General features: G+C 41.9%; 1 protein-coding gene across 1 annotated transcript in view; it reads left to right on the top strand.

Moving 5' to 3' along the window:
- Positions 1-16,268, top strand: part of DNAH8 (dynein, axonemal, heavy chain 8) — a 294,659-nt gene that overhangs the window by 47,123 nt on the left and 231,268 nt on the right. Inside the window, exons 14-21 of the mRNA XM_006775895.2 lie at positions 1,417-1,516; positions 2,114-2,233; positions 3,496-3,631; positions 8,059-8,246; positions 11,691-11,771; positions 12,133-12,249; positions 13,328-13,447; positions 15,444-15,579. Coding sequence (XP_006775958.1) covers positions 1,417-1,516; positions 2,114-2,233; positions 3,496-3,631; positions 8,059-8,246; positions 11,691-11,771; positions 12,133-12,249; positions 13,328-13,447; positions 15,444-15,579 — 998 coding nt within the window. The remainder of the gene's footprint in view (positions 1-1,416; positions 1,517-2,113; positions 2,234-3,495; positions 3,632-8,058; positions 8,247-11,690; positions 11,772-12,132; positions 12,250-13,327; positions 13,448-15,443; positions 15,580-16,268) is intronic.

Genomic DNA, 16,268 nt, shown 5'->3' with positions numbered 1-16,268 from the left:
GCCCCCCCCCGCCGCTGCTGCCACGTGGGTCCAGTCGGGGGGTGGCGGGCGGGTGGCGGTCTGTGCCGGGCCCCCGCCGTGGGCTGGGGAGTCGGTGCCCGAGGCCGCCAGCAGCGTGGTCAGGCTGTGTCTCATGGGGCCCGGCGGCTGGCCCACATAGGCCCCGCGACGACTCGCCCCTTCAGCCACCATCTTCTCTCTCTTCTTCTGGGTAAACTTTTGAACTCATAAACATTGCTCTTTCAGTTACCATTTAACAGAATGGTAAAAATTTGAAATATATTTTTTGCTGAATTTTTTTTGTAGCAGACAGTCTTTCAATAAGAAAATGAAATATTTTACATCTTTCCCCCAGCTGTATGATATATTTGAGGTTGGTTTCATAGGTGTTATTGGAAAGGGAACAATAATGTTTAATTCTGCATGCTGAAAGGATTTTGTTTGGACTTTTTAGAAAAAAGTGCAATTAAGAGTAGATCTCCAAACTCGCATTTCCCTCCCGAGTGCCCCTGCCGCTCCTGTCCCTCTGTTCCTGACAACAGTGACCCCCAAAAGGGCAGGAAAGCCTGGACGAGAGGGACGAGCTGGACTCGGGGCTCTTTGCTTCCAGCTCGGAAAGGGCTCATGACCATGTTAGGGACCCTTTGGGAACCCTCTCCTGACAGCCCGTGGTTCTGGGCTTGGGCCCAGCTTTGCTGTAGTTCCGTGTCTCTCTAACTATGGATAATATCAGTGAGACCTTACCTTATGAGACCATCACAAGAGTCAAAACAGATAAAGTGGTTTTAATGCGTGACAGATGGCAGGTTCTACTTTCTTAGTGATTTCTCTCTGTCTCTTCTGTCTTTGCCCTCCCCTCACCAATCTATAATATACTGGTGTTAATTCACTTTATTATCAGAATGTTCTGGTTCTAGCCCTTCCTGTGCGTCACTGGGTCTCTAAGTGAAAGTGATATTTGGCTGACAAAAATCATTATTATAATATTATTATTCTGGCTATTTGGAATCATGTGACATTAATATTGGCAGAGGGATAGTCAGTGTACTCCCCTCCATCTTTATGAAGCCACTCCCCACTCACCTTTTCAATCTCAGTTTAATGTCACTTCCTCAGGGAAGTTTTTCTTGACTTCCCAGACTTGGCTGGGTTCCCTGTTAATATGCATTCCTGGCACCCTGGTAATTTGAATAATTATTTATGTAACTCTTGACCGATAGCTCCCTTTTCCATAAGATAACAGGCTACAAGAAATCTGGAATCATACTTGTCTTGTTTCCACTGTATCCTAGCACATGTAAGAGGCCTGATGTGAATATTTGTCACATGAGTAAAGGAATGGATTTTTAGGACTGCAGCAATTCTCAAGTATGTTTCTCATTTACTTCTTAATTCTTCACCTTCAATTACTCTTAGATTCCAGAAGCTGAACATTCCCTGTCTTAAATTAGAAATAAATCACACAATTGAGCGTATCCTTCAATGTTACGTGGCTGAACTCGAAGCTATTAAGAAGGCAAGTATCGTGTTTATAATAAAGACAGGCACTTTAGTACAAAAGCAAAAGCATTCAGAAAGTATTTGCCGTGGTTATATTGTGCTAAGCAACTCGGGAGCAGTCCTGTCACTGCAAAATCCCTCTGACGTCCCTTCTCAGTGCGGGAAGGGCTGACCGGGGATGTCACTGGGAGGCCAGGCTTACATCCTGTGCTCTTAAGAACTGCCTTTGCGTGACAGCATTCATGCATGCATCAGAAAGCCCATTAAGCCCATAGAAGTACGGGCTCTGGAGACTATTATGACAGGTATAATGTAGCAATGTGCTCCCTCTTTTGAATACTTCTTTAAAAATTGAGATAAAAGGCAGAAAAAATATATATACATGTAATGGGAAAGAAGGGTTAGAGATAATTGTCATATATTTTAAACATCATAGTTCCTGAATCTCAGGTTATTATCTCTGAAGGGCGTTTCTATATTTTTAAAGACTACCTCCTTGGTATAAAACATGGGAATAATGACAAAACATCAATACAAATATAGTTTTATATACATTTTTTGCCTTTTTCATCGTATTGAATTTCAAACATTAATACCAGTTCTTTCATTACAGCTTTATCATTCTCAAAAAGATGACCCCCCTCTGGCTCGCAACATGCCCCCAATAGCAGGAAAAATACTTTGGGTGAGGCAGCTCTACCGCCGGATAAGCGAGCCCATCAACTATTTCTTTGTAAGCCAATGCTGACATTTACAGTATGTGGACTGGGGTTTTGAAAACAAGAAATATATTTGATCTCATCGTATTTATGTCCAAGAAAGTAGTTAGAGTTCATTACTTTACGGGCGAAGAAAATTTAGTGTATAAATATGCTTATGAGACATTAAGCCAATTGGTTCATGTGTGATAGATAAGCCTGTTTCATTACAGTTATCTCTAAGAGGGTGAATCTTAAACTTTGTGACTTTTGATAAAACAGGACACTTTATAAAGGCTTTAAAAATTGTTTTGAAAACATAAAAGTACAGGCCAAGTGCTGAGGTTGCTTCTGTGTATTAGCAAAGGGGAGGCTAGGCGTAGTCTCTTCCTATATGAGAAACAGACCTAGAGCAAGGAACCATGAAGGACATTCATTCTCTGTGTCCTTAAGAGTGTTCGATTTCTGAAAAGCACCAGGATACTCTTAGGCCCTGTTGGAATTCTGAAATTGCCAGTTTGTCTTCTCTTTGTTTTGTTTTTTTATTTTGTTTTGTGGGTTTTTTTTTTTGCTTTGTTTTTTAAAGAGACAGAGCTACAGAGTGGAGATGGTTGGCTTAGTTTTGTGTCTAGTGCCTAAATTCAGAACAAAATGCTACCAAAATATAGTCTTGAGAGTAACATTATAATTCAAACGTTATTAAATATTGAGCTTTTGTTGTTTGTGTTTGGCTACTATCACTTATTTCACTGTTCTCAATATTAAAAAACATTGAAACGCTGGGCTTACACAGGGGCCAGGATGGAACTCCATTGCTGATGGACTGTTTTTGACATATGTGGATCAAAACATAAAACTTGCAGTAATTTGCATAAAGAAATTTGGTTGTGTTCTTGGATATAGGGTTACTGTTTTTTTGGTGCTGGAACTTAGGACTTTGTCCTGATATCCACACTTCAAGGGCGATCCGTCCATCGCATCTTGTCCAGAAAAGTGGGAGGGAGGCAGCCGATCAATGATGCTCTCTCATCATTGATGTTTCTCTCTCTCAGTGGGGCTGGCTGCAGGGCTAGCCCTTTCTTTTTAAATCCTTTATTTCCTTCTCCAGTTTCCTCCTTCTCCACAATGTTTCCCTACTTCCATGGCTAGCTTGTACAGCCTTCCTCATCCCTGTTTTACTCTGAGGTAAAATCGGAATGGGTAGCACAATGATTTTAAAGACAAACAGCTTTTATGATTTGCATGAAATGAGCAACAGTCTTTTAACATAAAGCTTTGTCTTTCCCTTAAAAAACAGAAAAACTCGGACATTTTGTCAAGCTCGGAAGGTAAGGCTGTCATTCGTCAGTATAACAAGATTTCCTACGTGCTGGTGGAGTTTGAGGTGGTCTACCACACGGCCTGGACCAGAGAGATCTCGCAGATACAGTACGGTGGGTGCGCGGCTCTGCTCCCGCGGGGTGTGAGGGGACTTTGGATGAGTTCATGGTTCTGGGGAAGTTTTACATCTCTTCCATGTAGTCTTATGATGGTTGCATTGAGATTTGGGGGTGATACAATTATTTATATCTTTATAGTTATTAATACTCTGATCTTTATGAGCAAAAATCGTCATGACCTTCAAGTTGATTTGCTTAGATTAGGACTTCCTCCTGAAAAAAAGTATTCAAAAGTAAATATCAAGACTCTTTATAGATATTTTTCCATGGATTTAGGAAAGTTTTCATATTTAGTTTTATCATGACAGAGATTCAAATCTCAGTCCCAATCAGTGGAGAATTGCAGCTTCCCTCCCTCTCTCCCTCCTTCCTTCTCACCCTTCTCTTCCTCACTCCTCTCTTGTTCCCTCCCTTCCTTCCTTTCTTTTTCTATAACTGAATTTAACTTCAATTTTGAGCTCCAGTAAATTAAGAGTATTAGGCCTGCTTGGCCGGTGTGGCTCAGTGGCTGAGCATCGACCTATGAACCTAGGAGGTCACGGTTCAATTCCCCGTTAGGGTGCATGCCTGGGTCACAGGCTTGATCCTTAGTAAGGCATGTCAGGAGGCAGCCAATCAATGATTCTATCTCATCATTGATGTTTCTGTCTCTCCCTCCCCCGGCCTCTCTGAAATCATTAAAAAATATTAAAAAAAAAAAAGAATATTAGGGCTGGTCCAAGTACCTCTGAGGGTCCAAGTATCCTCAGGCACTGAGCAGAGTTAAGTGTGAGGCAGAGGATGGTGATTCTCAGCGAGCACCCACGCTGGCATCATCTGGGGCAGGGGTCCTCAAACTATGGCCCACGGGCCACATGCAAATACAAATATTGTATTTGTTCCCGTTTTGTTTTTTTTACTTCAAAATAAGATATGTGCAGTGTGCATAGGAATTTGTTCATAGTTTTTTTTAAACTGTGGTACGGCCCTCCAACGGTGTGAGGGACAGTGAACTGGCCCCCTGTTTAAAAAGTTTGATGACCCCTGATCTGGGGTGTTGTTATTATTGTGTGGGCTCAGCTGTTGGCCATGCTTTGTCCCACCTTAACCTTAAGCTCTTATCTGTAACCTGGTGGAACCCTGGCCGTGTCCCCTGGTAGGAAGCTTTCTCCCTCCCACCCTGGGATCTCCGCTTCAGCAGAGCACAGAATTGCAGGCACAGGAAGCAGAATTTCAGGGGGCGGGTCACCAGGAGTGAGAGTGAGAGGACCACTCCTACTTCTGTCTCTTGGTTCCAGATCCATTTACTTGAGCAGTTGGGGACACAGCATATATGCGGGTGCTTGGTTCAGTGCACACCGGCATTCTGGAAGACAGGATCCCAACCCCGCAGGGTGTCTTCCCTAACTGGCACCTTAACCAAACCTTTAATAGGCCTTCTGTCAGGCCAAATGCGAATGGTGGCCAGATGGGTCCCAATGAAAGCCTGCTAATGGACCAACACGAAAGCTTACACTTCACACTATGGAAAAGGGCAAAAGAGAATTTTTAACAACTGAAACACAGAGCATGTACTAGTTAGCTTCTGCAATACGATGCACTTCCCTACTTTTTGTTTTGTCCTGCTGGTCTTTCCTCTCATCTGCACATGTTCTAAATCAAGTTCAATAGTCACCTGTTCCATCCAGCCCTCCCTCACTCTTCCCAGAGGAAAGTAATGTCCTCCTCTCAAGCCCTCCACGCACTATCTGCAGTTCTTTCCCAGGACACTTACTGCTTTACAGACCTGTCTTATCTCCCCTACACATTCCAAGGACACTCTCTGTCTGTTTCATCTTTGTCTCCTTTAAATAACAGTCATAGCTAACATCTATATAGTGCTGACCATGTGCCAGGCTTTGTCTAAGTACTTTACATATACAGCTAACTGCCTTTAATCCTCATGGCAACCCTTTGAGGAACTATTATTGCCCTCATCTGACAGATGAGGAGACCCAGGCACTGAGAAACCATTAACTGACTTGCCCAAGATCACACAGCTGGGAAGTGGCAGGGCCGGGATTCAAATCTGCCTTTCATGTGCACACAGGCTACTGGGCAGGAATTGCTCTGAGAGGCTTCTTGTTGATACAGTGGTGTGACGATATTTAATGGTACAGGCACTCGGGGTAATAATTGGAGACCTACTATCAAGCCCTGTAATGTTTCTCTGCTGATGACCCACCTGGAAGGAATGTTCACTCAGCCCTGGGGAGGGTTTCCAGGCTGTCATTGTTAGTGGTCTTGCTGCCCATTCTGTCCTCTCACGGAAGTTCAGTACAGCCCTAAGGAAGACAGATTTTCTTAAATGAATGTCCAAGGGTTAATTTAGACTTTAACTTAGGAAGATAAATGATGTCTAGTTCAATTTTTAAAAGATTTCAAATAAATTGGGTAAAATTTTTAGTTGAAATCTCCATGAAACTAGGATCATTAAAACTAATTTTATAGGATGAGTAAAACTCCAGTAACTTCAAAGAGATATAAAGACTCTTCTATTTAAGTAGATATTTGATGCAGCCACATATGGTGCAGTAATATGAAGTTTGGAAGATACAGTGGGCATCCTCAAGTTAGTAGTGTTTGTTAATATAAGAAATATTCAAGCTCATACATACTTATCTACAGGTGTGTGATTATTTTTTATCATCCTATATAATAAAAGCCTAATGTGCTAAGTGTCCGGTTATCCGGTCGTCCGTTCATTCAGTCAAAGCATAATATGGTAATGATATGCTAAGGCCGCTCAACCTCTCACTATGACGTGCACTGACCACCAGGGGACAGTCAACCAGTTGACCAGTTGCTATGATGTGCACTGACCACCAGGGGCAGACGCTCCAACCAGTAGGTTATTTTGCTGCTGGGGTCTGGCTGATTGGGACTGAGCAAGATGGGCCGGACATGCCCTGGAGCTCTCCCACAGTTCCTCCCTGGCTGGCCAACCTCCCATGTTCCTCCCCGGCCCCGATAGTGCACCGGTGGGGTCCCTCGGCCTGGTCTGTGCCCTCTTGCAATCTGGGACCCCTCAGGGGATGCCAGTTTCGGTCCGATCCCGCAGGCCAGGCCAAGGACCCTCCCCCCCAGTGCACAAATTCATGCACTGGGCCTCTAATGCTATAATAACAATCTAAGGCTCCTCAGCATGAACCTAGGGATTCATAATAAGAAGCATATCTGAAAATGCCTATTTATATTAATGATGTTCAATAGTAGTTCAGATGTAGTGTGAAAACATCTCCCTCTGTATTTATTCTAGGAGTTCACAGTGCAATGGTGTTTAATAAACATTTCTTACTGATATTGATCCTAGTTGTCAGAAATTCAGGATGGAGATTTCATTCAGATAAACCTCCTTAAAGAAGCCAGTTTGGGGTTAGGCATGGAAAAAGGTTTGGGAAATCTGTGAGGCGTGTCATATTTTCATAGTTGTGCACATCTTCCAGTTCTCTCCTAGAGGTTCAATCACCATCTGTGAAAATAATCTAACATGATATTACAGCTTTCTTAGGCTCACCCTGAAAAGTTTTGCAGCTCATAGCACAAGGACTAGCCATTCTTGGCCCAGTTTCCTCTCTCGATCTGATTTTATGGCCTTATAGACACTCCGCATTTATTTATCTACGTCTTGAGCACCGACTGTGTGTCAGAAACTGGGATATTCAATGCTATTGTTCTGTCCTTAAGAAGTCAGCAGTGCAGTCTGGCCCCCATGGCTCAGTGGTTGAGTGTCATCCTATGAACCAGGAGGTCAGGGTTTGATCCCTGGTCAGGGCACATGCCTGGGTTGTGGGCTCGATCCCCAGTGGAGGGCCTACAGGAAGCAGCTGATCAATGATTCTCTCTCATCACTGATGTTTCTTTCTCTCTCTCTCCCCCTTCCTCTTTGAAATCTATCTACACCCACACACACACACACACACACATACATACACACACTAGAGGCCTGGTGCACGGATTTGAGCACTGGTGGGGTCCCTCGGCTTGGCCTGTGGGGGGACTGGGCCAAAACCAGATCTCTGACATCCCCCAAGGGGTCCCAGATTGTGAGAGGGCGCAGGCCAGGCCAAGGACCCCACCAGTGCATGATTGGGGCCAGGGAGGGACCGCAGGAGGGCTTGGGGCATGTCTAGCCCATCTCACCCAGTCCTGATTGGCCGGACCCCAGCAGCAAGCTAACCTACAGGTCTGAGCATCTGCCCACTGGTGGTCAGTGTGTGTCATAGAGCGACTGGTCAAATGGTCGAACGAACAGTTGGACACTTAGGATATTAGGCTTTTATTATATGGGATTTTTTTTTAAAAAAAGTCAATAGTCCAGTGGGGGAGATAGGCATGTAACATAGGGCTGGAAGCAGAAATAAATCCAAAATATCTAAAGTAAAAAAATCGTTTATTTGTAGCTTTACAAGCCACACTTTTTGTGCGACATCCAGAATCAGGGAAGTTGATGGTTAATTTTGATCCCAAAATTCTGGAAGTTGTTCGGGAAACTAAGTGCATGATAAAGATGAAGCTGGAGGTACCAGATCAGGCAAAGAGGATGCTAAAGCTGGAGAGTAAGCTGAAAGGAGATAAATTGCATTTGCAGGTAAGATAAACTATATTTTCTAATTAGTTTCGAAGTTTTTTGTGTTTTTTTTTTGGCGAGGGAGGAGTATAGTATTGCAGTTTTACTGATATGGCTTTGAGGGGGAAATCTGTTACTATGTTGATTCTTTTTATTTTTCAGCTTTACCGAGGTGTAATTGACAAATAAAAATTGTAAGCTATTTAGTGTACAATGTGATGGTTTGATATACATATGCATTGTGAAAAGATCCCTCCCATTTAGTTAATTAACACATTCAGCACCTTATGTATATACATATGTATATGGGTTTGGTTTTCTTATGTGAGAACATTTAAGTTCTACTCTCTAAGCAAATTTCAGTTATACAACACAGAGTTATCAACTATAGTCGCAGTGCTAGACAGTCGCTCCCCAGACCTTATTTATCTTATAACTGAAACTTTGTACCCTTTCACCAACCTTTCTCCACTTCCCCCTCCCCCCAGGCCTTGGCAACGACTTTTCTACTCTCCATTTTTATGAGTTTTTTGTTTTTTTTAATTCCACGTATAAGTGATACCATACCGAACTTGCCTTTCTGTGTCTGACTTATTTCACTCAGCATCAGGCCTCAAGGTCCATCCATATTGTCGCAAGGGGCAGGATATCCTTCTTATTTCCATACCTTAGCTACTGTGACTAATGCTGCAGTTAACATTTCATTTCCACAGAAGTGGATTGCTGGTTCATATGGCATTTTTAATTTTTCAGCAACTTCCACACTGTTTTCCTTAGTGGCTACACTAATTTACAATCCCAGCAACAATGCATGAGGGTTCCCTTTTCTCCACATTCACCCCAACACTCGTTCTTTCTCCACCCCCCCTTAAATTTAAATTCTTTATTGTTGAAAGTATTACATATGTCTCCTTTTTCCCCCATTGACCTCTCCCTGGCTGTCCCCACCCCCCAGCACATGCCCTCACCCCACAACTGTCTGTGTCCATGGGCCATGCCCATATGCATGCATACAAGTCCTTTGGTTGCTCTCTTACTCCCCCTCCTCCTCTGCCTTCCCTTTGGGGTTGGGTGGTCTGTTTGATGCTTCTATGTCTCTGGATCTATTTTTGTTCATCAGTTTCTATTGTTCATTATATTCGACACATGAGTGAGATCATGTGATATTTATCTTTCTTCGACTGGCTTATTTCACTTAGCATAATGCTCTCCAGTTCCATCCATGCTGTTGCAAATGGTAAGAGTTCCTTCTTTTCTACAGCAGCATAGTATTCCATTGTGTAGATGTACCACTGTTTTTTCATCCACTCATCTGCTGATGGGCACTTAGGCTGTTTCCAGATCTTAGCTATTGTAAATTGTGCTGCTATGAACATAGGGGTGCTTATATCCTTTCTAATTAGTGTTTCTGATTTCTTGGGAAATATTCCAGGAAGTGGGATTACTGGGCCAAATGGGAGTTCCATTTTTAATTTTTTGAGGAAACTCCATACTGTTCTCCACATGGCTGTACCAGTCTGCATTCCTACCATCAGTGCACGAGGGTTCCTTTTTCTCCACATCTTCACCAGCACTTGATTTCAGAAAGGAAGGGAGAGGGGACAGAGAGAGAGAAACATCAATGATGAGAGAGAATCATGGATTGGCTGCCCACTGCCCCCTGCGAGCCCCCTACTGAGGATCGAGCCCATAGTCTGGGCATGTACCCTTGACCAGAATCGAACCCGGGACCCTTCAGTCCACAGACAGATGCTCTAGCTACTGAGCAAAACCTGCCAGGGCAGTATTTCATCTTTTAAAAATTCTTGAGGCACATCGGTTGAAAGTTGCTGCTCCAGCCTGGGACCCTTCAGTCCACAGACGGATGCTCTAGCTACTGAGCAAAACCAGCTAGGACAGTATTTCATCTTTTAAATATTCTTGAGGCACATCAGTTGAAAGTTGCTGCTCCACGGGGGATACCTAGGAGTGAAATTGCTGGGTTTCAGTAACTTGGTAACTCTGTGTTTAACCTTTTGAATAACTGACACACTTTTTCAAAGAGGCTGCATTATTTTGTATTTCCACAAGCACTGTGAGAGGGTTTCAATTTCTCCATATCTTTGCCAACAACTGTTACTATCTGTCCTTTTCATTTGAACATCATTTGGATGTAAAGCAGTGTCTTAGTGTGGTTTTGATTTGCGTTTCTTTCATAGCTAGTGATGAGCCTCTTTTTGTGTGCACATTGTCCATTTCTAGATCTTTGAAGGAATATCTATTCAAATCCTTTGCCCATATTTTAATTGAGTTATCTACCTTTTTGTTACTGAGATGTAAGTATTCTTCACATAGCCTAGGTACAAATAGCTTATCAGATACAGGATTTGAAAAGATTTTATCCTATCTTGAGGGTTGTCCTTTCATTTTCTTGATAGTGGCCTTTGAAGCACATTTTTAATTTCGGTGAAGATCAGATCATTACTTTTTCTATTGTCTCTTGTGATTTTAGTGTTTTATCTAAGGAATCTTTGCCTAATCCAAGGTCATGACGATTTATAACTATGCTTTCTTTTAAGAGTTTAATAATTTTAGCTTTTGCCAAAATAGTATTTAATTGCTATATATATTTTTTAAAAAGCTCTCAAAGGAGCATTGGCATTATGTGAACTTTAGCTTCAGCCTCGGAAGCCCCAGGCTTTTGTATTGGCTAGTTGTGCCTTTGGAGAATTGAGTGTCAAAGTGCTGTTCTAAATTGAGGTTCATATGACTCGCATTGCATCCGTTAGGTTTCAGTTAGTATTGAATGATACTTCAAAAGTCAAAGTCCTTTGCCAAGTGTCAAGTATACATGAAAGTTCAACTGCAAGTAAAAAGAAAAAAAAAAGCAGGAAAGAAATGAATAACTTTGAAACTATCAAGTACACATTGAAACAATTTAATATTATTACTTTGGGGGAGGATTAACTTGAATCCACGTCTCCCACCACACAGTGCAGTAAATTACAAAACAGTCAAAAATCGATTGTTGTGATGGCTCATCTCTGAAAGATATATAAAAGAAAATAAAAAGCTTATTAATTCTGATTGTAGGACATTGATTTTGATTCAAGAAAACAAGTGTGGCATCCGTGATCTGTATGCTTTAATATGTCAGAGGACAAGGAAAATAAGGGGGGAAATGTGTAACGGCAGACATCATGAGAAGATAATTATCCAAGCTATTTAAAATAGCATAAATCTAGAAAGACAATTAAATCCTAACCATGAAAAATGCAAACCCATTGACTCACTGTTTAAAGGGGACGCTCAGGTAATTTACAGGCGGGGGAAAGTACATTAGCTGGTATAACTTTAAAGGAGCACCTGCCATCTTGGCAGGGGTTCGAGGACACAGGTATCATGAAACCTTCTTGGTCTGAATCAAAATATGACTATTGTTGTAAAATCAGTTAAAGTGAGACGTGCCATTTGGACTTTTAACAGGATCTTCTGCAGTATTACGACGAGTTGTGCCAGGAAGTGCCCTCAGTGTTTGTCAATCTGATGGCCCCTAAAATGAAGAAGGTTGGTAATACTGAAGGTTTATGTTGATTTTCTTGTTTAAGATTACAGTTCTATAGATGGTGGGTTTTAGAACATCAGTTCTTGCCTAGACCCTCTGTCTTTCTAGTTCAACTTTATAGCTCTATTATTCCTACACTAAATCTACATAATTAGCACTTTCTAAAAATCCATGATTGCTTCCTGGATAGCTAAAGATGATCAATAAAAACCAAAAAGTCACTTCTGTCAGGTATAATGGAGGAGAAATATCATTAAGGAAATATAACCTATAATATTTCTAAGTAATAAAAGAAAGCCTTTTACATAAATGCAGATGCTTCTGTTAATGATGGAAACATTCCCCCCCCCCTTTTTTTTCTAGGTGGAATCCGTGTTGAGACAAGGGCTCACAATATTAACATGGTCTTCTCTAACACTAGAAAGCTTCTTTCAAGAAGTTGACTCAGTTTTGAATATGTTCAATCAACTTTTAAAGAAGGTAAAATAGATAAAAATGAAAAAAACTACGTACATGAATACTCTGGCTGTGAGAATAGTTTGATTACCTGTGAAACCCCTTTAAAAGGTGTGACTTTTAACTGAAAGGATATCCATGAAGCTAAAAACAATTAATGCGTTACGTTTCTTTAACTGCTTTTGGCCCTTTTTGTTTAGGATTGCCTGTTCTTGCCTCTGAATGACCTTGCCTTTAATACGTTAAAATGATGGCTCACCTCCATAGCTTAGTTTTAAGAAACTGTGGACTGTGAAAAATGGCAGAATGGAGTTCTTAATAACCATGCATCTGATATTAATTAAACAAGGGAGTTATCTAGTTGGCTATTGTCTTAAAACTTATGAGTTTATTTCTGGAAGCTTCCGTTTAATATTTTCAGACTGTGGGCAATAGAAACCTAGAACAGAAAAACTGGATAATGGGGGACTACTGTTCAGTGGCAGGCATTGAGCTATGCATTGGAGACACAAGAATGAATTAGGCAAATTATTTTTTAAATTTATCTTTATTGTTGAAAATTTTACAGATGACCTCTTTTTCCTCGTCATTGACCACCTCCTCCCCACTCCTGCCCCCTCCCCAGGCCTTCAGCTCCCATACTGTCTGTGTCCATGTGTTATGCAAGTATGCATAGGAGTTCTTTCTAGATATGCTTATCTGTTGGCGTGGCAGTGTGTCGTGTACCGTGAACACTCAGAGGCCTGGGAGGCGGATTCACCTGCATGTGATTCTCTGCCCTTCGCCAGCGGCGTGTTTCTCCCACGGTCACTTTACAGCTCTGAGCATTGGTTTCTTTAGCTGTAAAACTGGAATAGCGATGGCTCGTGGGCTGGAATGAGGCTTTAAAAGAGATCGTACATATGGTACACGTTGCTGCTCAATAAAACTTTAGTTCCAGGTCAAGCTCTTTTTGCGGATATACATCTAAAAATCCCACCAAATTATGCTTGGCTCTGGAGGCAGGGTTCCAGATACAGTCCTCTCAATTAGATGATAACTCAGGTACATTTTGGATGAAAGAAGAGTTTTCTCCCACATGTTTTTTCCTTCTTGTTGGTAGATCAATGACTTGTGTGAGATGCATATTGATACAGTTCTAAAGGAGATAGCCAAAACTGTGTTAATTTCCCTGCCGGAAGGTGGTGCTACCAAAGTGGAAGATATGCTGACGCTCAATGAGGTATGCATTTATGTGTTATATTTTAATCATGGAGACGCTCATAAACCTGAAATGTGAATTTACAATCCAAGAGTAGAAACCTGTGTCAGTAGTATTTAGATATCCTAGCTTTTTTGGGGGGACAACCTCAGCTCTAAAAGCTTACAAGGCTCCAACATCTCAGACCAATGGCCACGCCCTAGATATTATTTTACTAATGTCCTCAGCCCCGTGCGGGTTCTGTCAGGGGCTCACTGCTCTTGTCCCTCTGTCTGTTCTCACAGACTTCCCTTTTGGTCCACCCAGACACCCAGGAGCCAGCAGGCCTCTTTCCTCGCTCCCTTTCCTAAGTCCAGTCCGTCTTCAGACTTAGTCAGGTTTTGCTTCTTCCTCAGATTTTGGTTGAATTGCCTCCCCTTTTCCATGGTTACTACCCCTGTCTTAGGGCAGATCTGTAAGGCTCCTTTGGAGTTTAGCAATCGATGTCATGGTCTAACTATAGAGCTGCCTCCATATGTGGCCCCATCATATCCAGTCTCCACATTTCCACCAAATTCAACTGCAAAACTCCCTTGGGGAAACCTGTCCAGTTCCCAAGGATAAAGCCTAACCCTTCTCAACATACACTGGCTGGAAGGGACAGGCCAGGAGCCCTGTCTAATCATGCGCGAGGCTTGGCACACTAACACAGTCTCTCTCAAAAGCACCCACTTTGTCTTTAACGAACTCCTTTTTCTTTCTTGCCTGCCTTGTGCTTCCGCTACACCCACCCTGCTGGCCTGGTCATTTGGAGGCCCACGTCGGCTGGTCCCATTTACTTTTCCCTTTTCTAAAATGTCTGGATGTTGTCAAAAGACCTATTCATTTCTATAAACCTGCTTTCTTTTTTGAATTTAACTAGTTTTCAACTTCTTCCTAAAGCCTTTTTTGACTGTTAAAAAAGTGTAGAGCCCTAGCCAGTTTGGCTCAGTGGATAGAGCGTCGGCCTGCGGACTGAAAGGTCCCAGGTTCGATTCTGGCCAAGGGCACGTGCCCAGGTTGCAGGCTCGATCCCCGGTCGGGGGGCGTGCAGGAGGCAGCCAATCGATGATTCTCTCTCATCATTGATGTTTCTATCTCTCTCTCCCTCTTCCTTCCTCTCTGAAATCAATAAAGAAATATATATTTTAAAAAAGTGTAGAAAGGCAAAAGCACAGGCTTTTAGAATCAGTCAGAGCTGGCCTTCAAACCTCTATTTTTACCACCCACTGCGTGACCTTGGACACGTTTCTTATTCTTTCTGAGCCTCCGATTTCTCATCTGGAGATGGGGACGATAATAGTGCCTGTCTCAAGAGGTTGTCCTTTAATTAAATGAGTAAATACACACAGAGCTCTGAAATTTTAATGCTGGCATACACCATGCTCACTTAAAAACCTAATTTCGTTTGAATCTCAGCAACACTTTGAATTGTCCTTTTTCAAACTACTTCTCATTTCAACATTTAAAAAAATATGTTTTTTTTAAATTGATTTCAGAGAGAGTAAAAGAAAGGGATAGAAACATCAATAATGAGAGAGAATCATTGATTGGCTGCCTCCTGCATGCCCCCTACTGGGGATCAAGCCCAAAACCCATACATGTGCCCTGACGGGGAATTGAACTATGACCTCCTGGTTCATGGGTGGATGCTCAACCCTGAGTCACACCGGCCGGACTCATTTTGAACTTTTGACAATATTATGTCTCTGCTTTTTCAGCCTTCTTTTTTTCCATCATATAAATGTGAATGTAGATGTCTGTGTGTGATTGAGTCAGGTAAAGGTCAAAGACTGAATTTTCCTTCTTTCTCCTCCTCCTCTTGGCCTGGGCCCGAGAAGCTGTGCCTTTAGCCATTGGCAGTTTTGGATCTGAAATATTATGCTATTGGCAACTATCTCTAGTTATTTTTAAGTGGCGGTTAATTATAGTTTTTTAAATAATTTTCACAGTGTTTTAAAAGTACCTGGAAATTAATAGTCATTTTTTAATTTAATAGACATACACAAGAGAATGGGCTGATATTCTAAACCACAAGAGTAAGCATGTGGAAGAAGCTGTCAGAGAACTTATATCAATATTTGAGGCTATTTATGAAGTTAAGTACAGTGTGAAAACAGGAAAACACGTATCAGGTAATTTCACTAGCTATAATGTTTGAATCACAAGAATTAAAGGTATGTTCGCAAGTAGACTCCTTCTGCTTAGCAGCAACCAAAATTCCAGATTCCCAGAAGGAAAGCAAAGCAGGTGATCAGCATAAACCACATTGTTTGCATTATTTGCATTGTTTAGGCACAGTGAACCCTTTAAAAAAAGTATATTTTTATTGATTTCAGAGAGGGAGGGAGAAGGGGAGAGACATAGAAATATCAGTGATGAAAGAAAACCATTGATCGGCTGCCTCATGCATGCCCCCTACTGGGGACAGCCCGCAGTCTGGTCATGTGCCCTGACTGGAATTGAATCGTGACCTCCTGGTTCATAAATCGATGCTCAACCACTGAGCCACAACAGCTGGCCTGTTTTATGAGTTAGAGCAGCGATTTTCAACCTGTGTGCTGCAAGAATTTTTAAAACATGCAATACCTGACTATTTAGCCAGGAGCACTAACCTCTTTTCCCTTAGATTGTCAAATTAAAAGTTACAACAGCCAACATAACAATAGATGTCCTCTGGTGTGAATGAATCAAAATTATACCTATTTTTTGTCAGGTCAACAAAAATAAGGTATTTTCTGGTGTGCAGCAGAATTTTAGTGATTAGTTTATGTGTGCCATGAGATAAAAAAAAAAGACTGAAAATCAATGAGATACAGGGATG

This window comes from Myotis davidii, unplaced genomic scaffold (genome assembly GCF_000327345.1).
Source record: "Myotis davidii unplaced genomic scaffold, ASM32734v1 scaffold289, whole genome shotgun sequence".
Taxonomy (NCBI): Eukaryota; Metazoa; Chordata; class Mammalia; order Chiroptera; family Vespertilionidae; genus Myotis; species Myotis davidii.
This window is presented reverse-complemented; position numbering and strand designations above follow the sequence as displayed.